The following is a 24667-nucleotide window of genomic DNA, read 5'->3' on the forward strand; positions in this document are numbered from 1 at the left end:
TCAGTGGATATTTTTAAGGCAGAGATTTAGAGATTGTTGATTAGTACGGGTGCCAGAGGTTATGGAGAGAAGGGGGTTTGGAGGGAGAGATAGATCAGTCATGATTGAATGGCGGAGTAGACATGATGAGCCAAATGGCCTAATTCTACTCCTATCACTTATGACCTTATGATCTACCTTTCCCTCTTAACCCCGTTCTCCTGCCTTCCCACAACCACTGACACTTTTATCTTGGGTATCTTAGAGGCTGGATATGCAGGATATCTTGTAGCTTTATTATCAGCTACGAAACCAATGCCATCACCATCAAATCCTGTTCTTTTTTTCAAGGCTATTCTTCATTTGATAATCATTTTAAATTAAAGTAAATGAAAACCGGGAGCCTTGGAGACAATTTAATCTGTTTGGTATAATCTGTTTTAAATTATTCATTCATTAATATCATAAAAATAATGGCTGCTCCATCATTCTCTGTTTTCTTAATTTAACCCAGATCATCCATTTTGATAGACAAAAAAGAAAGTTACCATGTTCACAAATCAGCCTTTGCTTTCTTTTCATTATCTTTGAACCTTTGGAAATAGTACTACTATGGCAAGAGCTACCATCTTTCTTTGTTTTTCTTCAACATATGTGGAGTAGCTTGTGTGGTCCTGAGATCCTGAGAGCGATGCCGTCTGGAGCTATGCTCCTGGTAGGGCAACCCAAGGCCGAGGGGGAGGTCCCTGACAAAGAGCAATCCAACCAAGACCTCAACGGTGGAACAGGCGGAGGACGATGGCTGACTTTAGTGGAGCGTCACAATGGTTGGGAAGGCGGATGAAGGCTGCAGCAGAAAAGGGTCCCCAGTCATCTTGGATTCCATGCCATTGGATTCTGACCCAGATCTGTCAAGGACCGTGGGGTGGCTGTCTGTGCACCAGTCTCCCCACGTTAAACAAAGTCACGCACAGGCGTCCTCCATGAGAGGACAGTCATACTCGTTTTGAGTGACCGCCGATGATGATTAGTTTAGTTTACTCATTGTCACGTGTACCAAAGTACAGTGAAAAGCTTTTTTGTTGCATGCTATCCAGTCAGCGAAAAGACTATATACAAAATTATAATCGAGCCGTCCACAGTGTACAGTTACAGGATGAGTTCAATTAATGTTTAGTGCAAGATAATGTCCTGTAAAGTCCAATTAAAAATAGTTTGAAGATCTCCAATGCTTAGCTTAGTTTGTTGTTACGTGTACCAAGATACAGTGAAAAGCTTTTGAAGCATGCTAACAGTCAGTGGAAAGACAATGAGGTAGGTGGGCGGTCAAGACAGCTCTCCAGTTGGTGATAGGATTATTCAGTTGCCTGATAACACCTGGGAAGAAACTTTCCCTGAGCCTAGAGGTGTGCGTTTTGGAACTTCTGTTCCTCTTGCCTGATGGGAGAGGGGAGAAGAGGAGGTAACGGGGATGAGACTAGTCCTTGATTATGCTGGCGGCGGCCTTGCCTTGCTGAGGCAGTGTGAGGTGTAGATGGAGTCAATGGAAGGGAGGTTGGTTTGTGTGATGGTCTGGGCTGCGTCCGCAACCACTGGCTCATCCCACTCAGTTATCATGCTGCCCTTCTGTTGGTGACCATTGCAACGTTCACCTCACCACATGAGCAAATAATTAAAAAAACACAAAATCAACATCCGTAACTAAACCATGGCAACTAATTATGCTCCTGCAGTTTGTTAAAAACATTGCCTACATTCAATTCTCCCCCTGGCACTGTTTCTGAAGAAGGTTGCAACAATGGAATGACATACTTCCCTTGAGCATAACTGCTCCGACTGCAACAGGAAATGGCAGTGAGAAGAGTAGTAATACTCTCTGGGTAGTTGCTTTGTCATCCATGGATCCATTGCCAAATCCCTGGGATGGGGCATTCGGAAGGAATATAGGAATATAGGAATACTTTATGTCACATGTGACTAGGCACAGTGAGATTCTTTGTTTGCATACACAATGTATACAAATAGCAGCTACCTACGGTGCTGACAAAGTTACAAAGCACGCCAGCTCCCCCTTTTATTCCCTCTCCCCCCCCCCCCAACAATTCCCCCACGCCGGGTCGCCATTGTCCTTCCCCTCCCCCCTCATGGGGAGTCCTCCACGTTCTCATCGACCCGCGAAGCATCGCCGCTGCGCGGCTTCACCAACGCCAAGGCACCACCCGCTGCCACCGCCGAGGCCTCACCGCTGTCGACGCCCCACTTCACGCCGACCCAGGCCCCGGCCATGGTCTCCGTCAGCCGCTTCGCACGACCCGGGCTTCTACCCGCGTGGCCTCGGCTGGGCCCGAATCCGGGCTTCTCCGCGCCGATCCTGGAGGTATCGAGACCTCAGCGCCTCCATAAAGGCCTCCAGCCACGTTCCCAGTCCACAGCCAAGGCCCGTCGGGAAGCATTGATAGCAAAGATAGGCACTAAAATGCTGGAGTAACTCAGCAGAACAGGCAGCATCTCTGGAGAGAAGGAATGGGTGACTTTTCGGGTCGAGACCCTTCATCAGATTTCCCTTCGACGAGTGCATTTATAGCAAAATGTCTTTTGAGAATATGGATCGGTGACCTTTTGGGTCAGAACTCTTCTTCAGACAGGTGTGGGGAAGGGTCCCGACCCGAAACATGGATCTTCCACAGATGTTGCCTGGCCCACTGAGTTATTCCAGCACTTTGTTATACTGTTGTGATACTGTTGTGTAATCTTAATTGTGTTTTTGCAGAGATTAGATTAGATTAGGTTAGAACAAGACAGCACGGGAAATGCTTCCACCACCACCCCAGACATTGCGTTCCAGGTTGCAACTATCTATGTAAAAACAAATTTGCCCCGCACATCTCCATTAAACTTTCCATCTCTCTCACCTTATAGCTGTACCCTCTAGTGTTCAAGGTTTCCGCCCTGGGGCAAAAAAGGTTCTGTCTGTCTGTCTGGGCAGGTCACGGTGGCGCAGCGGTATAGTTGCTGTCTTACAGCGAATGCAGCGCCAGAGACCCAGGTTCGATCCCGACTGCGGGTGCTGTCAGAACGGAGTTTGTACATCTGTGTGGGTTTTCTCCGAGATCTTCAGTTTCCTCCCACGCTCCAAAGATGTAAGGGTTTGTAGGGTTTGTAAAAATTGTCCCTAGTGGGTGTAGGATAGTGTTAATGTGCGGGGATCGCTGGCCGGCGCGGACCCGGTGGGCCAAAGGGCCTGTTTCCGCGCTGTATCTCAAAACTAACTTGTTATTTGTTATCAGAGTGTGCAGGGAGGAACTGCAGATGTTGGTTTAAAACGAAGATAGACAGAAAAGGCTGAAGTAACTCAGCAGGTCAGGCTACATCTTTGGAGAAAAGGAATATGTGACGTTTCAGGTCGAGACCCTTCTTCAGTCACCTAGAAATGTCACCTCTTCCTTCTCTCCAGAGATGCTGCCTGACCCGCTGAGTTACTCCAGTTTTTGGGTCAATCTATACCGCAGTATTGCACTGAAATTGCAGTATTTTCAACATGGGTAAGTTAAAGCAGTCTATTCCACACGGTGGTAAGATTCATTTTCAAGTGGCTTTATTACAAGAGTTAAAAAATACAGGTCCACCTCCGATTTTCCGGCACCTTTGGTTACGGAGCCTTGCAGGAACAAATTATCAGAGATTTGATATCAGTCAAGTTGAACTCCATTCGCAAACCATCTGTGTTTCTATTCCATAATCTATTTGTGGTAAGATCTGTGACGCTCGGAAGTGGGGAAGGTGACGTTTCCGTAATCTTTCCCATAGAATCACAGAAGAAGCAGCTGGAAGAAAACTCGGAGTCTGCACATGAAGAATCGATATCGGAGAATGCAGAAACCTCCACAGAGGAACCAGTCGAAGGGGGCCCCGATATCGATGCAGACGGGGAAGAGATGACTGATGGAATTGAAGAAGATTATGATGAGGTTGGCAGCAATGAGATGGTATGATCTGAACGGGCTGACACGTAGTATGATGTGATTCTTCTTGCAAGACTGCGTGACTAGTTCTAAAAATAAGTCCATTTAATATCCCATTGTTGAGAGCCATGCCCGAATATCTTGAAGCAGAAGGCCCATGTGATTGTCATTGTGTGAATGCGGCATTTGCATTATGATACATGTATTGAACAATATTTTTGATGTGGTCAGATCATTAATATCTTATTAGCCTTTTTTTTTTATTTAAATTAAATGTCGCCATTCTTTAGGTAGTTTTCAAACGGACTACATTGCTGGAAGCATCAGCAATTCGGTCTTTTGAAAGCTGCACTGAAATTGCAGTATTTTCAACCAGGGTAAGTTAGAAACAGTCTATTCCACACGGTTGGAAGGTTTATTTTCTGGTGGTTTTACAATAGTTGAAAGAATACAGGCCCACCGCCGATTTTCCGACACCCTTTGTTCCAGAGCCTTGCCACGTAATAATAATTTAACAATACACCTCTGACCCACTAATTATCCCCCTTCCCATGTCTCTTACGCACCATGGACTGCTAACTTAAATAAAACAAATGTTACATGTAAATTAAATGTGAGTGATGAAATACATGGGCTAAACTAAACTAAACATTGTGTTCTATGAATACCCCACCTACCATAAAAGATAAAGCTGACTTACATTGTATTCTGTCTTTGAGGAAACCTTCCCCTCGTGTTTAGATGATTCATTCAAATGACACACAGTTAGCCCATGATTAACAGGTGGAATATAGTTTACAGTTTATGCAGCACGGTGGGGCAGCGGTAGAGTTGCTGCCTTCCAGCGCCAAAGACCCGGGTTCGATCCCGACTACAGGTGCTGTCTGTACATTCTCCCTGTGACCTACGTGGGTTTTCTCCGGGAGCCCCAGTTTCCACCCACACTCCGAAGAGGGGTACAGGTTTGTAGGTTAATTGGCTTCGGTAAAATTGTAAATTGTAATCGGCGCGGACTCGATGGGCCGAAGGGCCTGCTTCTGTGCTGGATCTCTAAAGTAAACTAAACATTAGTACAGGATGTATAAATGATGCAGGTTTATTAGTACAGTATAAATGAGAAAGGTTTATTATTTACTGAACTTACAAAGAATGTTACTGTGGTACCGCTTCTTAATTCTTAACTCTTCCGGGATGAGCGTACGCCCCACGCAGTCGCGAGAATTTCAAGTGCGCTCTGGTAGTTTTTTCTAGATTAAAGGAGGTGCCGGATCAGCAGTTGCTGGTAAATCGGTGGTGGACCTGTATATTCTTTTATATTGATTTGGAATGTGTTTCTAATAAAACCAAACGAGCCGTCCAAGGAGACTAGACGGAGGACTGCAATGAATGAGAAACGGAGGGAAATGAAAGTACAGTCTACTTTCCCAAACATTTCAGGTTTTTAAAATCGGATATGGCCACCCTCGGAAGGTGCAATTGAGACGGCATTCGACCAGCTTTCGTCAATTTACCAATTATAGTTTGAAAAGAAGGCAGATTTAACGCACCACCTTTCCAATTGCCGATAAATACCGTTCCCAGGCTACTACAGGACTCCGTTCCTGCCAACTGTTTGTAACCCGAATATTTCTCAAGTTAAAATTGTGACTGTCCAGCAATATATTTAATCAAAAACATCGGCAAACCAAGGAAAATAGTTTAGGTGGGACAGTGGTACAGCTTGTACAGCTGCTACCTTACAGTGCCACTGATCCATGTTCGACCCAGACTCGGGTGCTGTCTGTGTGGAGTTTGCACGTTCTCCCTGTGACCATGTGAGGTATCCTCCGGGTGGAGATAGACAAAAATGCTGGAGAAACTCAGCGGGTGCGGCAGCATCTATGGAGCGAAGGAAATAGGCGACGTTTCAGGTCGAGACCCTTCTTCCTCCGGGTGCTTCGGACTCCCCCCACACTCCAAAGACGTACAGGTTTGTAGGTTAATTGGCTTGATATAAATGTAAATTGTCCCTAGTGTATGTAGGATAGCGTAAGTGTGTGGGGATTGCTGGTCAGTGCGAACTCGGTGGGCCGAAGGGCCTGTTTCCATGCAATATCTTTAAATTAAATTAAACTAAATCCCGAAGACGTGCGGGTTTGGAGGTTAATTGGCCCATGTGTATAGGGAGAGGATGAGAAAGTGGGATAACACGGTACTAATGCAAGGGTGATCGAAGGTCAGCATGGACTCGATGGGGCGAAGGGTCTGTTGCCATGCTGAAGCTCTAAACTCAAACCACGCTAAACGTGACAGAGGATGCCCACAGCAGCTGGGGAATTCAACCTGTGCTGTCCCAAGCCAAGTGTTCATTCAGATGTATGAGCTAAACGTACATCAGGAGTTCTTGATCTGGGAAGGGACCTGTGACTCTTAGACTGGGGATGCCACCAGCATCAATGGGCCATTAATTGGAGCTCTGTGAATGGCAGTCTCCATGCACCAAGCTCCACTTGCCAACGTTCTCCTGTATGCATTGGCTTTGTCCACCAATCTTCACTTCACACAGTGTGGCGTAAAAATAAACAGTTATGGTATTACAATGTTACAGCACTTATCCTGGCTTACTCTGTACACTGCAAATATGTGCTGTTTTTTTTAATGTTATTTAATATTCCACATCATTCATCATTTTGAAATTTGTATATATTTAAGGATGATCAATGTATTTCTAAAGAGTAATTAAAACTAATGGCTACTTAATGACATTGCAATGAATGAAAATGGAAATTTTATTTACATACTTCACCTTGCAAATCCTGACAAGATGCACATTTGCGCTGTAAAATCTCCGCAGGTAACATTTGTCAGTACACTGAAGGATGAGATGAATTAACATCTGCAGAGATGCAGTCATTATACATCAGGATTTTTAAGAACCAAGAACTGTTTATAAGCACTTACTGTGATAATGTTGAGGAAGGAACTGCAGATGCTGGTTTAAACCGAAGATAGACACAAAATGCTGGAGTAACTCAGCGGGGCAGGCAGCATCTCTGGAGAGAAGGAACAGGAATGAAGAAGGGTTTCGATGTGAAACGTCAAGTCTGAAGAAGGGTCTCGACCCGAAAAGTCACCCATTCCTTCTCTCCAGAGATGCTGCCTGTCCCGTTGTTCATAAGATCACAAGTGATAGGAGCAGAATTAGGCCACACTATCTACTCTGCCATTCAACCATGGCTGATCTATCTCCCCCTCCTAACCCCATTTTTTTGCCTTCTCCCCATGTCCTCTGACACCTGTACTAATCAGGAATCTATCTATCTCTGTCATAGAAATATCCACTGATTTGTCCTCCACAGATTCACCACCCTCTGACTAAAGAAATTCCTACTTATCTCCTTCCTAAAAGAATGTCCTTTAATTCTGAGGCTATGACCTCTAGTACTAGACTCTCCCACTGGTGGAAACATCTCCTCCACATCCACACTATCCAAGCCTTTCACTATTCTTGGCAGGACAAATCAAAATAGGGCATACATGGTAAATGGTAGGGAATTGAAGAATGCAGGTGAACAGAGGGATCTGGGAATAACTGTGCACAGTTCCCTGAAAGTGGAATCTCATGTAGATAGGGTGGTAAAGAAAGCTTTTGGTGTGCTGGCCTTTATAAATCAGAGCATTGAGTATAGAAGTTGGGATGTAATGTTAAAATTGTACAAGGCATTGGTGAGGCCAATTCTGGAGTATGGTGTACAATTTTGGTCGCCTAATTATAGGAAGGATGTCAACAAAATAGAGAGAGTACAGAGGAGATTTACTAGAATGTTGCCTGGGTTTCAGCAACTAAGTTACAGAGAAAGGTTGAACAAGTTAGGGCTTTATTCTTTGGAGCGCAGAAGGTTAAGGGGGGACTTGATAGAGGTCTTTAAAATTATGAGAGGGATAGACAGAGTTGACGTGGATAAGCTTTTCCCACTGAGAGTAGCGAAGATTCAAACAAGGGGACATGACTTGAGAATTAAGGGACAGAAGTTTAGGGGTAACATGAGGGGGAACTTTACTCAGAGAGTGGTGGCTGTGTGGAATGAGCTTCCAGTGAAGGTGGTGGAGGCAGGTTCGTTCTTATCATTTAAAAATAAATTGGATAGTTATATGGACGGGAAAGGAATGGAGGGTTATGGACTGAGCGCAGGTATATGGGACTAGGGGAGAATACATGTTCGGCACGGACTAGAAGGGTCGAGATGGCCTGTTTCCGTGCTGTAATTGTTATATGGTTATATGATTATTCTATACGTTTAAATGAGGTACCCCCTCATCCTTCGAAGCTCCAGCTAATACAGGCCCAGTGCCGTCAAACGCTCATCATATGTTAACCCACTCATTCCTGGAATCATTCTCGTAAACCTCCTCTGGACACTCTCCCGAGCCAGCGCACCCTTCCTCAGATATGGTGCCCAAGTTATTCCAGCGTTCCATGTGATGATGTTGTTTGTGTCTTCGGCGTTTTGAAAACACATAACATTAACACAGTGGAAATGCTGGTCTTTCACATTCAATCAATTGAAAATCCATCCCTGGAGCAGCATTGTGACCATCTTTTATTCAAACCCTTGTCAGTTCACCTGCGCATGTTAATTCATCTCCATCTCACTGCCAGCTTTAATTTTACCCCTGACTCACTTCCAGTGATTTCAACAGCATTTCAATTGTTTAAATAACGGAAAATATCCGCAAAAATAATTGTTATACTTTGTAATTGATCCAAATAAAATGGCATTGATGGAACAAAAAATAAATTGGCCAGCCCTATTGTCAACAATCCTTCTCTGTTTTCTTTCTTTCCAATTGATTTATTCTATCGGTTTCAGAGCAAGAATCATGTAGCAATTAGGGAGGATACACGATAACTGTTTCATTTGATAAGGTTGCTTTTCTAATTGATATAAATTCAAATAACTGCCTTAGCAACACTGAAAACATCAGACACGTGAAGTCAACATGATCAATAGATTTTCGGCTTTTGTAACAAAACATTTTCAGCTTTCAATCACTTTTCTTTAATTTTTCAACCATTACTCAATCTTTAAAGTCTGGGTAAAATGCTACACATAAGATGAACTATAAGGGGAGCCGCGGTGGCAGTGTTGCTGCCTTACAGTGCCAGAGACACAGGTTCGATCCTGACTACGGGTGCTGTCAGTAACGAGTTTGTACATTCTCCCTGTGACTGCGTGGGATTCCTCCGGGTGCTCCTGATCCCTTCCGCACTCCAAAGACGTACAGGTTTGCAGGTTATTTGGTTAAGTAAAATTATAAATTGTCCTTAGCATGTAGGATAGTGCTGGTGTACCGGGTGATTGCTGGTCAGCGCGGACTCAGTGGGCCGAAGGGCTTGTTTCTATGCTGTATCTTTAAAGCCTACACTGAGAATTCAATTATTTTGAAACGGACAATATATGTAAACTTCTTTAGAAAAAAATGGCATGAGTATGTTGAACAATGTTTCATCAACTCACAACCTTCCACTATCAAATATCTTATTAACATAATGTTAAAATCCGGTTTCCTCACATACTAAGGGGAAAAATCCAGGATTACACCATCCGCACGGCAGAATGGCTTAATTTTTAACATTCATATTACAGTACATGAAAATTAATTATAACATAGATTCCATGCTACGGTTTGCAGATAATTCAACTGAATAGCGTAGAGGATTAAGCACTCACACGGCTTGCAACAAGGGCTCTGATCATATTCACTTAAAACCCCCACTAAAAACAATCATATATTGTGATTAATATGTTGAATGCTAACGATACCATACGATACGATACGATAGAACTTTATTCATCCACGGAGGGAAATTAGTCTGCCAACAATCATAACACACAAGGTACACAAACTTGAATCTAAAATTAAATTAAAAGTAAAAGATAAAAATAAAACAAGCAATGTTGGCTGGCTGTCGTGTGCACAATGCCTTAACTGGAACGAACGAACAAACAAACAAACGGACGAACGCAGGCTTATTACATGGGCAGAGGATTTTAAACTAGAGTGCCCCCCCCTCCCCATCCCCCACACCGGGTCCCCCTTTGTTCTCCCACCGTCCCTCACGCCGGGTCCGCCATTGCTCTTCACGGCAGTCCCCTCACGGCGGTACCTTCCGTCCCCTCAAGGTCAGCTGCGGGAGGCACCACAGGGCACAAAGGCAGAAGGTGGCTGGGTGGGGAGAGGGACAACGGTTCGCTGGATTATCCGGACGGAGGCGACGGCTGGAGGCCCTGCAGCAGCCTGGGGCTCGCCTGGATCAGACGTCCGCTCCAGGAGACCGACACGAGGGCCAGACTGGGCCTTGGAAGTGGCGCCAAAACCTGGCTACTCTTGCATGCGGTCTCAGTGGACTAGTTCCGTACACTTTGCTAATCAGGGATTGTGCTTAGGTATGGAACTGTATGCAAAGAAATAATTTAGTTGTACATTTGTACTTGTCCCAATAAAGTACGCAAATGTGTAGGAAGGAACTGTAGATGCTGGTTTATACCGAAGATAGACACAAATTGTTGGATTAACTCAGCAGGTCAGGTCTCAACCCAAAGATGCTCCAGGTGTGGACAATCAAAATAGGACAAATCAAAATAGGACGTACATGGTAAATGGTAGGGAATTGAAGAATGCAGGTGAACAGAGGGATCTTGGAATAACTGTGCACAGTTCCCGGAAAGTGGAATCTCATGTAGATAGGGTGGTAAAGAAAGCTTTTGGTGTGCTGGCTTTTATAAATCAGAGCATTGAGTATAGAAGTTGGGATGTAATGTTAAAATTGTACAAGGCATTGGTGAGGCCAATTCTGGAGTATGGTGTACAATTTTGGTCGCCTAATTATAGGAAGGATGTCAACAAAATAGAGAGAGTATAGAGGAGATTTACTAGAATGTTGCCTGGGTTTCAGCAACTAAGTTACAGAGAAAGGTTAAACAAGTTAGGGCTTTATTCTTTGGAGCGCAGAAGGTTAAGGGGGGACTTGATAGAGGTCTTTAAAATGAAGAGAGGGATAGACAGAGTTGCCGTGGATAAGCTTTTCCCACTGAGAGTAGGGAAGATTCAAACAAGGGGACATGACTTGAGAATTAAGGGACAGAAGTTTAGGGGTAACATGAGGGGGAACTTCTTTACTCAGAGAGTGGTGGCTGTGTGGAATGAGCTTCCAGTGAAGGTGGTGGAGGCAGGTTCGTTCTTATCATTTAAAAATAAATTGGATAGTTATATGGACGGGAAAGGAATGGAGGGTTATGGACTGAGCGCAGGTATATGGGACTAGGGGAGAATACGTGTTCGGCACGGACTAGAAGGGTCGAGATGGCCTGTTTCCGTGCTGTAATTGTTATATGGTTATATGATTATTCTATACGTTTAAATGAGGTACCCCCTCATCCTTCGAAGCTCCAGCGAATACAGGCCCAGTGCCGTCAAACGCTCATCATATGTTAACCCACTCATTCCTGGAATCATTCTCGTAAACCTCCTCTGGACACTCTCCCGAGCCAGCGCACCCTTCCTCAGATATGGTGCCCAAGTTACTCCAGCGTTCCGTGTGATGATGTTGTTTGTGTCTTCGGCGTTTTGAAAATGTCATTGTGTGACTTGTGCATAACATTAACACAGTGGAAATGCTGGTCTTTCACATTCAATCAATTGAAAATCCATCCCTGGAGCAGCATTGTGACCATCTTTTATTCAAACCCTTGTCAGTTCATCTGCGCATGTTAATTCATCTCCATCTCACTGCCAGCTTTAATTTTACCTCTGACTCACTTCCAGTGATTTCAACAGCATTTCAATTGTTTAAATAACGGAAAATAGATGCTGCCTGTCCTGCTGAGTTACTCCAGCATTTTGTGGCTATCTAAGATTTAATAGCAACCTGAGGGGCAACTTTTTCACACAGTGGGTGGTGGGTGATTTTTTTCTGTACTCATTCTAGCTTAAACACAACTTGCCTAGAGCATGGCCACCAGAACTTTACACAATACTCCGAATGCAGTCTCACCAATGTCCTGTACAGTCAAGACATGATGTCTCAACTCTTGTCATTAATGCTCCCATTAATGAAGGCTTAGAAACATAGAAACATAGAAAATAGGTGCAGGAGTAGGTCATCTGGCCCTTTTGGCCAGCACCTTCTTAACTAGATCACATTCAATATGATCATGGCTGATCATCCAAACTCAGTACCCTGCTTTCTAAGTTCCTGCATATCCCTTGATTCCATAAGCTTGCCCTAAACCTTTTTCACCACCTTGTCTTCCAGTGTCACCACGTTCAGGGAACTATATACTTATACCCCCCCCCCCCCCCCCCCCAAGCCTCTCTGTTCTACATGTATCAAGGACCTGTCATTTACTATTCATGTCCTGTTTTAACTTGCCAAAATGCATCACGTCACACTTGTTTGAGTAGATAGGCTTTTCACTGTACCTCATTACACCTGACAATAAACTAAACTGATAAACTGAACTGATAAACTAATTCACAAACATCACCCTTCAAGCCCTGCAATGGAACCGCCAAGGAAAAAGGAAATGTGGTCGCCCCAGGAACAGCTGGAGAAGTGGTGTCCAGACAGAAATGTCTGAGAGTGGGTTCAACTGGGGAGATCTCAAAAGAACTGTCAACAACCAAGTGAGGTGGAGGACATTTCTCAATGGCCTATACTCCCTTGAGGAGCAAAGGGCTTAAGAAGAAGAAGAAGAACTGATAATAGTTAAGGGCCTGTCCCACTTTCCCGAGTTATTCATGAATTCGCACTAGTTTTCCCCTTGATTGAAACTCGGAGAATGTCCACAGTGAGTCCGTATATATTTCGTAGCGGCTCGTTATGCCAGCTGTAGGTACTCAGGTAAGTCGGGACGTTGATGCCATCAGGTAAGTCGGGACGTTTTTTTCAGCATGACAAAAAGGTCCACGAGTAAAAAGATAGTCGGGAGGAGGAGTTCGTAGATCACAAAATCTTGATTTGTTTTTTAAGGTCCTTTCAACTCGGCAGAGGACTCGGGAAAGTGGGACAGGCCCTTAAGTGTTGTTGAAGATATGTCGAATTTCCTTTGCCTTCAGACGTAGACGAAGAGAGAATGATTAAGAGCAATTGTCAACAAACATCCCCACTTATGGAAGAGAGGTCATTAAACCAAGGTTCCCACTGCTCCCTCGGATGGAAGGAAACATTTCCCTGGCATTGTATTGAGGAAGAGCAGGAGAGGAATTATTGACGTATAGAAAAGAACTGCAGATGCTGGTATATACCGAAGATGGACATAAAGTGCTAGAATGGCTCAGCGGGTCAGGCAGCTAAAAAAAAGACGGGTGACGATTTAGGTTGGGACCCTTCTTCACACTTGTAGGAAACACAGAGGTGGAGCAGTGAGAGAGGGTCTCGTTGAACTCCCATCCGATTGCTGATGGCCTACTCCTGCACCTATTATCTATGTTTCTACGCCTTCATTAATGGGAGCATTAATGACAAGGGTTGAGACATCATGTCTTGGCTGTACAGGACATTGGCATCTTCAAAGTAGGCATACCTGTTGTGTAATGAGACCCATATACAGGAGTAACATCTCATAGTCTTTATTGCAACACAAGCGGAGGAAACATTACATGCTTGGTCTCCGTAGTCAGCATCAAGTCTGACGTGGGATAGTGAAGTGCTGTATTAATAGTCCAGGGTAGGGATGAAGATCTGGACTGGACTACATATGGAATGTGCAGCATGCATAATATGTGTGGTGATAGATATAATAAAGGTTTTGCAGTGGAGCCGACAAAAAGGAACTGCAGATGCTGGTGTATACTGAAGATGGACACAAATTGCTGGAGTAACTCAGCGGGTCAGGCAGCATCTCTGGAGGAAAAGGATGGACGCCGTTTTGAGTTGAGACCCTTTTTCAGACTTACGTTTTGGGTCGGGACTGTTCTTCAGACCCTTCTTCCATCTGAGGTATTATTGATGCCTTGACCAAAATGTAACTCCCAACCAACAGCTAAAAAAACTGGTCATTATTATCGTCGTTAAGTCATCATAGCGTCAGACGTATGATGAAAATCGGTAACTATTCAAATCCATTTGTAACTCCTCAGTAAATGAGACGGCCCATGCCAGGCCATAATATATTGCAAGACTTAGTCAACATTCAAGCAATTAACATTCATAATCCAAAAGCGCCAAGCATCTATTTTAATACTCAATGACATTATCATCACCAAATCCTCCATCATCAATATCCTGGGGCTCATCTTTGATCAGAAATTAATTGGTCATTATTATAGAATGGTACAGCATTGGAACATGCCCTTATGACCAACTTGCCCATGCCGACCAACATGCCCTATTTAAACTAGTCCTACCTCCCTGCACTTGACTCATATCCTTCTAAACCTATCCTATCCATGTACCTCTCCAAATATATTTTAACCGTACCTACCTCAACTACCTCCCCTGGCAGCGCGTTCCATATGCCCACCACCCTTTGTGAAAAAAAGTTGCCCCTCAGGTTCCTGTTAAATATTTCCCCCTCCCTCTCACCTTAAACCTATTTCCTCTGGTCCTTGATTTCCCTACAATTGGTAAAAGACTCTGTGCATTTACTCTCATCCTATCTATCCCATGTCATTATTGCAGGTAGTTTGCAATGGCCACATTGGCTTCTATAGTTGCCATAATATAATCATGAGTAAACTTCAAGACTAGACAGAAATGTTGGAGCAACTCAACGGGTCAGGTAACATCCTTGGAGGACATGGATGGGCGACGTCTTGGGTCCGAGTTGCTCCAACACTTTGTGTTTATTCTGCAAACCGATATCTGCAATTCCTTATGTGCAGAAAAGATTCCCAAATATAACCTAAGATAGACACAAAATGCTGGAGTAACTCAGCAGGACAGGCAGCATCTCTGGAGAGAAGGAGTGCGTGACGGGTTTCGGGTCAAGACCCTTCTTTGTTGGTTTGTTGACTGTAATGGTGTAATGGAATTTCTGAAAGATGATGCAGCCATGATCGACAAATGGACAGTAGAGCAGACTGGTGAAGTGGCCTTAACAAGGCGCCATGATGGCAGCATCGACCTGAGCGATATTAGGTTAATGGGGATGAGGAGGAATTCCCTCCAGTGGGAAGTGTCACACATAGCTGCAATGACTTTACTTCACGGAGGCTCATCATGACAGATACAAGAGATTGCTGCAGGATTAGCGCATGGCAATGCCTGGGGCTTAATGAATGAATGATTGAATGAATGAATGAATGAATAAGTTTACTGGCCAAGTATTCACATACAAGGAATTTGCCTTGGTGCTCCGCCCGCAAGTGACAACATGACATACAGTGACAGTTAAGAATGACACATAAAACATTAAACATTAATAATCAAACATTAACGAATTGTTTGTAAATGCATCACCAATGGCCTTGCTCAGTTCCCTTCCATTCCGAGGCCTCGGATGTGAAGCTATTCTTGGACGAAGTAGAAAAACTGGGACATTGTTCAGGTATGTGCCAACAAATGACAAGCTACACTTGTGCCGCTTAAGTTCCAGACAAGGAACATCAAGTCCGCTAGAAAACCTTCCAGTCTAGACACGCTACCACCTCTGCCAAGAGTAACTCAGCAGATGGGTCTCGACCTGAAATATCACCTTTCCATGTTCTCCAGAGATGCTGCCTGGCCCACTGAGTTGTGTTTAGTTTAGAGATACAGCATGGAAACAGGCCCTTCAGCCCACTGAGACCACGTCGACCAACGATCACCCTGTACATTAGTTCTATGCCATCCCAGTTTCACAACCTACACACTAGGGACAATTTACAGAGGCCGATAAGCCAACAAACCTACACGTCGTTGGAATGTGTGAGGAACGCGGAGCATCCGGAGAAAAAACACGAGGTCACGGGGAGAACGTACAAACTCTGTACAGATGGCAGCCGTGGTCAGGATCAAACCCAGGTCTCGGGCGCTGTGAGGCAGCAACTCTACCGCTGTGCCACCGTGATAAAACACCGAAGACCATTGATCCATAGATCCATTGATTAAAAAGAAGGATGTCGGGGAAGCCAGGGCATGTTGCTATCTTGACTATCTTTAAGAAAGCAGACAAATCAGATTGCAGTTACTACAGAGAAGTCTCTTTGCCATTCGACCTCATGGAAGGGCATTGCCAGATTCCTCTTCAACTGGCAACACCGGAAATTGGAGGAACAGCACCTCATATTCCGCTTGGGGAGCCTGCATCCGGCGGGCATGAACATTGAATTCTCCCAATTTTGTTAGCCCCTGCTGTCTCCTCCCCTTCCTTAGCCCTCGGGCTGTCTCCTCCCATCCCATCCCCCAGCCCTCGGGCTTCTCCTCCTCCTTTTTCCTTCCCTCTCCCCGCCACCCCCTATCAGTCTGAAGAAGGGTTTCGGCCCGAAACGTTACCTATTTCCTTCGCTCCATAGATGCTGCTGCACCCGCTGAGTTTCTCCAGCATTTTTGTCTACCTTCCTCTTCAACTACTCCTTCCTGATAAGCTGCCCCCTGAACCACAGAGTGGATTCTACACATTATGGTCACGATGGCGCAGCGGTAGAGTTGCTGCCTTACAGCGACTGCATCGCCGAAGACCCGGGTTCGATCCCGACTATGGGTGCTGTCTCTACGGAGTTTGTACGTTCTCCCTGTGACCTGCGTGGGTTTTCTCTGAGATCTTCGGTTTCCTCCCACACTGCAAAGACGTACAGGTTTTTAGGTTAATTGGCTTGGTAAATGTAAAAATTATCCCTAGAGGGTGTAAGATAGTGTTAATGTGCGGGGATTGCTGGTCGGCGTGGACTCGGTGGGCCGAAGGGCCCGTTTCCGTGCTGTATCTCTAAACTAAACTAAACTAAACATAAAAGGCACTATGGAATTTATCTTCACTGCCTGATAACTCCAGATAAAAATATTTCTCTTCCCATGCCCACTAATCCCACCCTGGGGTGTCCCCATTCTCCCAACCTCCCAGACTCCCCCCACAGTCACCTGCTCCTTTCCCCTGCTTTGTACATATATCTCCCATTTCCGTTGTATCCCCTCCATCCCTTCCCATCTGACCCCATCACCCACAAAACCCTCTCTGGCTTTTCCATTTACTCCTCCTCTCTTCTCCTTATCTGACACCTTTTTAATCTCCTTTTGACCTCTAACCTTCATCACTTACTCCATCTATCTGCAATTCAAATTCCCCCCCCCCCCCCACCCCATATCCACCTATCACTTGCCAGGCTTTGTCCCAACTGAAGACAGCCAAAAAACTTCAGTATATCAGCGGGTCAGGCAGCATCTCTGGAGGATTGGTGAAGTTTTGGGTCGAGACCCTGCGTCAGACTCCTGCTCCTTTCAGTCCGAAGTAAGGTTCCAACCCAATACTTTGCATAACCATTCCCTTCCCAGATGTTGCCAGAGATACACGGCTGTGAAGCTCGGCGGACATTTAACATCACCGGTTGGTTATCCTTGGTTCTGAAAACTACTGCTTACCTTTTTTTTCACCAATGAGCCAATGAAATTCACCGGTCGGCACCGGCTACAACCTACGAGAACCTCCTGCCAACCCACTAGGACCACCTGGCAACCCACTAGGACCTCCTGCCAACCCACTAGGACCTCCTGGCGACCCACCTTTTGCATGAGAATTCTCGCTACTCACCTTGGCGGCTTCATTCTAGTCGCCGCTAATTTTTCAACATGTTGAATAATTCGCGGCGACCATAATGAGGCCGCGACTAGTTCCCAGAATGCGGGGAACTCCTCACGACCATGAAGGCGACTCCCCGGCAACCACCCGCGAACATATGGCGACCATGTGGCGACTGCATAGTCTCCTGCAGTCGGCTAAAAAGTCGTCTAAGTGTGACAGGCCCATGACTCTCGAGAAAAAGTGGAGATTCAATGATTCAATGACACTTTGTTGTCACATGTACCTAGGTACAGTGAAATACTTTGTTTTGCATACAACCCGGTAAAAAGGTACAGCAAACCTCAACTAGGCAGTGCACAAGTATCGCCACATCTCTGGCGCCGACATAATTAAACAAAAGTTCACCAAATCTTCCTCCTGGAGTTGCATCAGCCATTTTGGGCCATTCTGACCTCTCACAGCCGAAGCCTTTGACTCCATGAACTGTGAGGATCTGTGGAGAAACCTTCCAATACTCACCCACTCTCGTTTCCCCGCTCTATGGTTGCTACATGTGGCCTCCAAGCAAGTATGATTCATTCTTCTCACCTTCCTCACCTTCCACCCCATCGAACCCCCTCCCCCCCAGTCGTAACAAGGTCAGAGTCCCCCTAGTCCTCACCTTCCACCCCATCGAACCCCCTCCCCCCCAGTCGTAACAAGGTCAGAGTCCCCCTAGTCCTCACCTTGCACCCCATCAGCCGTCCCATACAGCACATAATCCTCTGACATTTTCGCCACCGCCAACGGGATCCCACCACAAACCACTTCTTCCCATCTCCACCCTTTCCGCTTCCCGCAGGGACCATTCCCTCCGCAACTCCCTGGTCAAGTCGTCCCTTCCCACCCAAACCACCCCCTCCCCAGGTACTTTCCCCTGCAACCACAGGAGATGCAACACCTGTTCCTATACTTCCCCCCTCAACTCCATCCAAGTACCCCATCAGTCTTTTCAGGTGAGGCAAAGCTTCACTTGCACCTCCTCCAACCGCATCAACTGTATCCGCTGTACCAGCTGTGGACTATATCGCTGAAAGCCTCCACTCAGTCCGCCTGAAACTACCTGATCTCCCGGTTGCTGGACACTTTGAACTCGGAGATTTACGGTAATGGCCACTCGTCGGTACTCGGGGCTCTCGTGGACATTTTTCAACATGTTGAAAAATCTTCACGAGTCTTTCCGTGCTTACCTGCCGTTAGCGAGTCTTCCCGAGTACCTGCCGTTAGTGTTACAAGTCGCTAAGAGACATCCACGAGCTCCGACGTACCCGCTACGTTCATTTTTTTTAAACTCGGGAGAGCTCTTGGATTGAACTCGTACCATGGGGCAGGGCTTTTACTCCAGCATTTTGTGTCTATCTATGATTCTTTGTTTGCAGGTATGTAAAACTAGGAACTGCACTACAAAAATTGTTCCATCTCAGGGCGACACGGTGGCATGGCGGTAGAGTTACTGAGCGGTACCGATGCTGTGGCCTGCCGTTGCTGGAGCCTGCTTGTCTGTACGGAGTTTGTATGTTCGCCCAGTGACATGCGTGGGTTTTAACCGAGATCTTCGGTTTCCTCCCACACTCCATAGAGGTAGAGGTTTGTAGATTAATTGGCTTGGTTATAAATATATAATTGTGTGTAGGATAATGTTAATGTGCGGGGATCGCTGGTCGGTGCGCACTCGGTGGGCCGAAGGGCCTGTTTCTGCGCTGTACCTCTAAACTAAATTAAATTCAAGGCAACCAAAGACAAACCATGACATTGGTGCAACTATTCCTAATATGCAAGATCTCTTGATTCTGACTCCTGACTCCTGGCTCATAATTGGAATAAATTGACTCTAATCATGATTCCACAAGATACATGTGGCATTAATTTTATTTGCCCCCTCATTATTATTGTGGAGCAGGAATAATTTATCTAATGATTCACATTTTTAAACTAATAACTCCACAAAGTATATTACACCAAAACATATGACTCTTACTCCAACACTTTGTGTCTTTTTCTTGTAAAATAGTATCTGCATTTCCTTGTATCTCCATCAAACATTTTATTTCCTGTTCTTTTTTCTACTAATTGAATTAATCTTAAATTGGGGACCTATGCTTGTTCCTTTGTTTTGCAAGTGTACTTAACTGCAAGTTAAATGCCTTCTTAACTACCCTACTCATATGCCACCATTTTCAATTTGCTATAAAGCTTGCTCCCCGAGATCCCTCTGTAACTGACTTTGGTAACTGGTGGAGCAGCAGTAGAGTTGCTGCCTTACTAATACAATTCAAGGTCTTACATAGACTACACTACTCTAAAATAAAACTAAATAGAATCTTCCCACAAATCTCTCCTATTTGTGATAAATGTCTACATCTAGAGGCTAATTTAACACATACGTTTGCAAACTGTATAAAACTTAAACATTTCTGGACTGATATTTTTGAAATAACTTCAGAAGTTATTAATACAAAACTGGACCCAGACACAAAATTAATAATACTTGGAATATCAGAACAAAGCTTAACACTCACAACAAACCAAAGAAATTTCCTCAACTACAGTATAATAACCGGGAAAAAATTAATATTAAAATTTTGGAAAGGCCCTACAACCCCCACAATTAAAATGTGGATTACGGAAATGTCGGAGACCCTATACTTAGAAAGAATTAGACTTGTCTTAATGGACAAACAAGATCTTTTCCATAAAATTTGGGCTCCATTCATTAACTATCTGAAGGGATAGATTGGCACAGCACGAGGACCCAACTGAAACTTGAACTCAGGAACAGATGAAAAGCTATACTTTATAACCTACGAACCTATCTCCATTGATGTATTACAGGTAACCCATTCCACCTCCCTTGTTTTTCTGTTGTGTTTTTTTTTCTTTCTTTTTTATTTGTAACTTTCTACCTTCTCTTTTTCCCTCTTTCTATAAAAAATAAAAACACTAGAAGCAGAAGCAATTGATAATGGAAAATTTTAATAATGTATGACTGATGTATATGAAAAGTTTTTTTACTATAATATGTAACTACATTTTATAATATGTCTACTTCTAATAAATAAATAAATAAATAAATAATTTTAAAGAATGAAATTTAAATTTTTTTTTAAAAGTTGCTGCCTTACCAGGCTTGCAACACCAGCGTTCCGGGTTCGATTCCGACTATGGGTGCTGTCTGAACGGAGTTTTTGTGTGTTCTTCCCGTGACCACTTGGGTTTCCTCCCACACTCCAAAGACGAACAGGTTTGTAGGTTAATTGGCTTGGTATAAGTGTAAATTGTCCCTAGTGTGTGTAGGATATTGTCAATGTGCTGAGATCTCTGGTCGGCGTGGGCTCGATGGGCTGAAGGGCCTGTTTCCAAGTTGTATCTTTAAACTAAGCTAAGCTAAACTATAGCACTGTTCAGATATAGGCCATGCTTGAGAAAAAGCAATTGCAGCTCACTCTCATAAGGAAAAATAATTTGCCAATGGATTCTCTTGATTAATTAGTTACTGACAGCTAAGGAAGTATTTTAGGGTTGTTATTGGAGTTGGAGTTATAAGGGATTCATGGAGGGTATAGAGATGGAATTAGGATCTGTAGAAGGGTCTCGACCCAAAACGTCACCCATTCCTTCTACCCAGAGATGCTGCCTTTCCTGCTGATTTGCTCCAGCTTTTTGTGTCAATCTTCAGTGTAAACCAGCATCCGCAGTTCCTTCCTACACTAGATGGAATTAGTTGCGGGATTTATTCTTTCTGTAATAATGATATAGAAATCGTTGGATGCCCTCAAGTTGGCTGTGCCTCAAAGTAATTTCTGCATTTGACTGATGAGTGAGCAATTTTGGGCACCATATCTGAGGAAGGATGTGCTGCTGGCTCTGGAGAGGGTCCAAAGGAGGTTTGCAAGATTGATCCCAGGAATTAGTAGGTTAACCTATGATGAGCGTTTGTCAGCACTGGGCCTGTACTCGCTGGAGTTTAGAAGAATGAGGGGGGACCTCATTGAAGCATACAGAATGGTGAAAGACATGGATAAAGTGGATGTGGAGAGGATGTTTCCGCTGGTGGGAGAATCTAGGACTAGAGGTCATAGCCTCAGAATTAGATGACGTTCTTTTAGGAAGGAGATGAGGAGCAATGTCTTTAGTTAGAGGGTGGTGAATCTGTGGAATTCTTTGCCACAGAAGGCTGTGGAGGCCATCAGTGGATATTTTTAAGGCAGAGATAGATAGATTTGTGAATAGTACAGGTGTCAGGGGTTATGTGGAGAAGGCAGGAGAATGGGGTTAGGAGGGACAGATAGATCAGCCATGATTGAATGGCGGAGTAGACTTGATGGGCCGAATGGCCTAATTCTACTCCTATCAGTTGTGATCTTATGAGCATGGATTTCAATAAGCAACGTCATTAGATCATGATTGATTGGAGTTAGTTGTCCTTAATCATAAATCTTTCTAATTATAACCATTGTTTAGTGAAAAAATTCCAGTAATAAATCATTTTCTTTTATGCAATCATCTGGTGTTACACTCGACTTGCTTTGCTGGCTTGCGCTCTTGCGTACATCGACAGCAGGATCAGTGTGCGTGTGTGACAGGTGAGCAGGTGGCGTTTGATGGGTTGGTTGGCGCGTCGCAATGTGTGAAGGTGAATAACCATGAACCCAGCACAGCTTGAAGATAAATGGAAAGGCAAAAGGTAATGTTCACATGATTAATATCAGTGTAACGCAGTGGAAACATCTGCAGTTTGAAACAGTCATTAACGGCAAGGGGTTTGACATTCACAAATGCAGTCTACTTAAGGGTCACAGACTAATGTGTGTTCAGGGCGACAGTTAACAGAATGGGGGGGAAACTGGAACATACTGACTTTTGATTCAGGATAGTTCTATCATTTATCTAATCCTAGGGAACAGCACTTCCCTCTGATAACGCTTCATTATATCGTACCATGAAAATGGTAATGCATCATTCGTGTTGCGATCGTGTTTTCGAGTGGCCACCACCGTGCATGCATTTCCACATTTTGTTCAACAATTGTTCAACACCAGAGACCTGGGTTCGATTCTGACTGCAGGTGCTCGTCTGTACAGAGTTTGGACGTTCTCCCCGTGACCTGCGTGGGTTTTCTCCGAGTGCTCCAGACTCCTCCCACACTCCAAAGCCGTACAGGTTTGTAGGTTAATTGTTTGCTGTAAATGTTAATTGTCCCTAGCGTGTGTCGGACAATGTTAGTGTGCGGGGAACGTTGGTCGGCGCAGTCTCGGTGGGCCGAAGGGCCTGTTCCCGTGCTGTATCCCTAAACTAAACTAAACTGAGCTAAACTTGCATGGTTTGTTTAAACACATAATTTTCCCCACTGTCAATTAGTTCGCTCTTTGCTTGCCAGAACGTTTCTGGAGAAATTCACCTCGCCATTTTGGAAGAAATAAGAAGTTAGACTGATGGTTGAACATGACATGAATGGGATTAAAGATAAATGTCGAGGAATAGATCGGGTAGACGCACAGAGTCTCTTGCCCAGAGTAGGGGAAACGAGAACCAGGCGACAAAGGTTTAAGGTGAGGGAGCAAAGGTTTTATAGGAACCCGAGGGGTATTTTATTTACGCGAAGGGTGGTGGGTGTATGGAACGAGCTGCCGGTGGAGGTAGTTGAGGCATGGATTATCGCAACGTTTAAGAAACATTTGGAAAGTTACACGGATAGGACAGGATTAGAGGGATGTCGGCCAAACACAGGCAGGTGGAACTAGTGTAGATGGGACATTGTGGTCGGTGTGGGCAATTTGGGCCAAAGGGCCTGTTTCCACGCTATGACCCTTCGACTAGTAGACTGCAGGAAATGGCACTGCTGATGTAAATTAGAAGTGCCGTTCCATTACTTTTCATAACTTACTTCCACAGTCATCATTTATTGCTAATGTTTAATTCTCTCTGTGCTATTTCTGAAGGGAACTAAGGGTTAATGACATTTCTGTAGTCTGAATTCATAGTCATAGAGACATACAGGCCCCTTGGCCTCTAGTCTAGTCCCTCTAGTCCCACCTGCCTGCACATGGTACGTATCCCACTAAGTCTAGCCTATGGCCTATCCTGCCCAAATGTTTTTTAAATGTTGTATTAGTACATGCCTCAACTATCTCCTCTGGCAGTTCATACCACATACCAAGACTCATAGAAACATAGAAACATAGAAATGAGGTGCAGGAGTAGGCCATTCGGCCCTTCGAGCCTGCACCGCCATTCAATATGATCATGGCTGATCATCCAACTCAGTATCCCGTACCTGCCTTCTCTCCATACCCTCTGATCCCCTTAGCCACAAGGGCCACATCTAACTCCCTCTTAAATATAGCCAATGAACTGGCCTCGACTACCCTCTGTGGCAGAGAGTTCCAGAGATTCACCACTCTCTGTGTGAAAAAATTTCTTCTCATCTCGGTTTTAAAGGATTGCCCCCTTATCCTTAAGCTGTGACCCCTTGTCCTGGACTTCCCCAACATCAGGAGCAATCTTCATGTGGCCTTTAACTGTGTATGAAATCCCCATCAACAAAGTGGAAAAGCTAAAAAGAATGATCAGCACACATGTGAAGCAGTGGCTTGGACTTCCACGATGCTTAAGTCTTGTTGGACTGTATGGGAGTAGAAAATTGGAATTACCTATTGCAGGTCTTGTGGAAGAGTTCAAATGCACTAAAGCAAGGTTGGCCATGACCCTCACTGAATCTGAACATATTGTTCCCCCGTGTGGCAGCAGGCACGGTGGACCCCATCTGAAGCCGTTCAGAGTGCTAAGTCTCCTCTTCCTTTCCGGGATGTGGTTGGTGGAGATCAGTGTCACTCATGTTGGGAGTCATGCTTTTGTAGTTACGCCCACTATCTTTACAGTAACCCTCCCTGCCTGGTTCCCACATTATTAGAAAAATGTGCTAGCATGAAGTTACCTGTGCTATGTCGTTAATAAAGTCTTTGGACCTTTATCGTGGTGTAAGGCTTCAGT

The 24667-nt window shown here is 44.6% G+C and overlaps 1 protein-coding gene across 2 annotated transcripts in view; it reads left to right on the top strand.

The window, feature by feature from the left end:
* ralyl (RALY RNA binding protein like) overlaps nucleotides 1-6680 on the top strand; it is a 405283-nt gene extending 398603 nt beyond the window's left edge. The window contains exon 6 of one of the 2 annotated variants that reach the window (XM_033020191.1): nucleotides 3787-4865. In XM_033020191.1, coding sequence (XP_032876082.1) covers nucleotides 3787-3971 — 185 coding nt within the window. In that variant the 3' untranslated portion in view covers nucleotides 3972-4865. Of the gene's footprint in view, nucleotides 1-3786 lie in introns of both variants that reach the window. The other variant, XM_033020192.1, reaches the window with a different exon arrangement.
* Nucleotides 6681-24667: the final 17987 nt, after the last annotated feature.

Source organism: Amblyraja radiata, chromosome 4 (assembly GCF_010909765.2).
Source record: "Amblyraja radiata isolate CabotCenter1 chromosome 4, sAmbRad1.1.pri, whole genome shotgun sequence".
In the NCBI taxonomy this organism is placed as follows: domain Eukaryota; kingdom Metazoa; phylum Chordata; class Chondrichthyes; order Rajiformes; family Rajidae; genus Amblyraja; species Amblyraja radiata.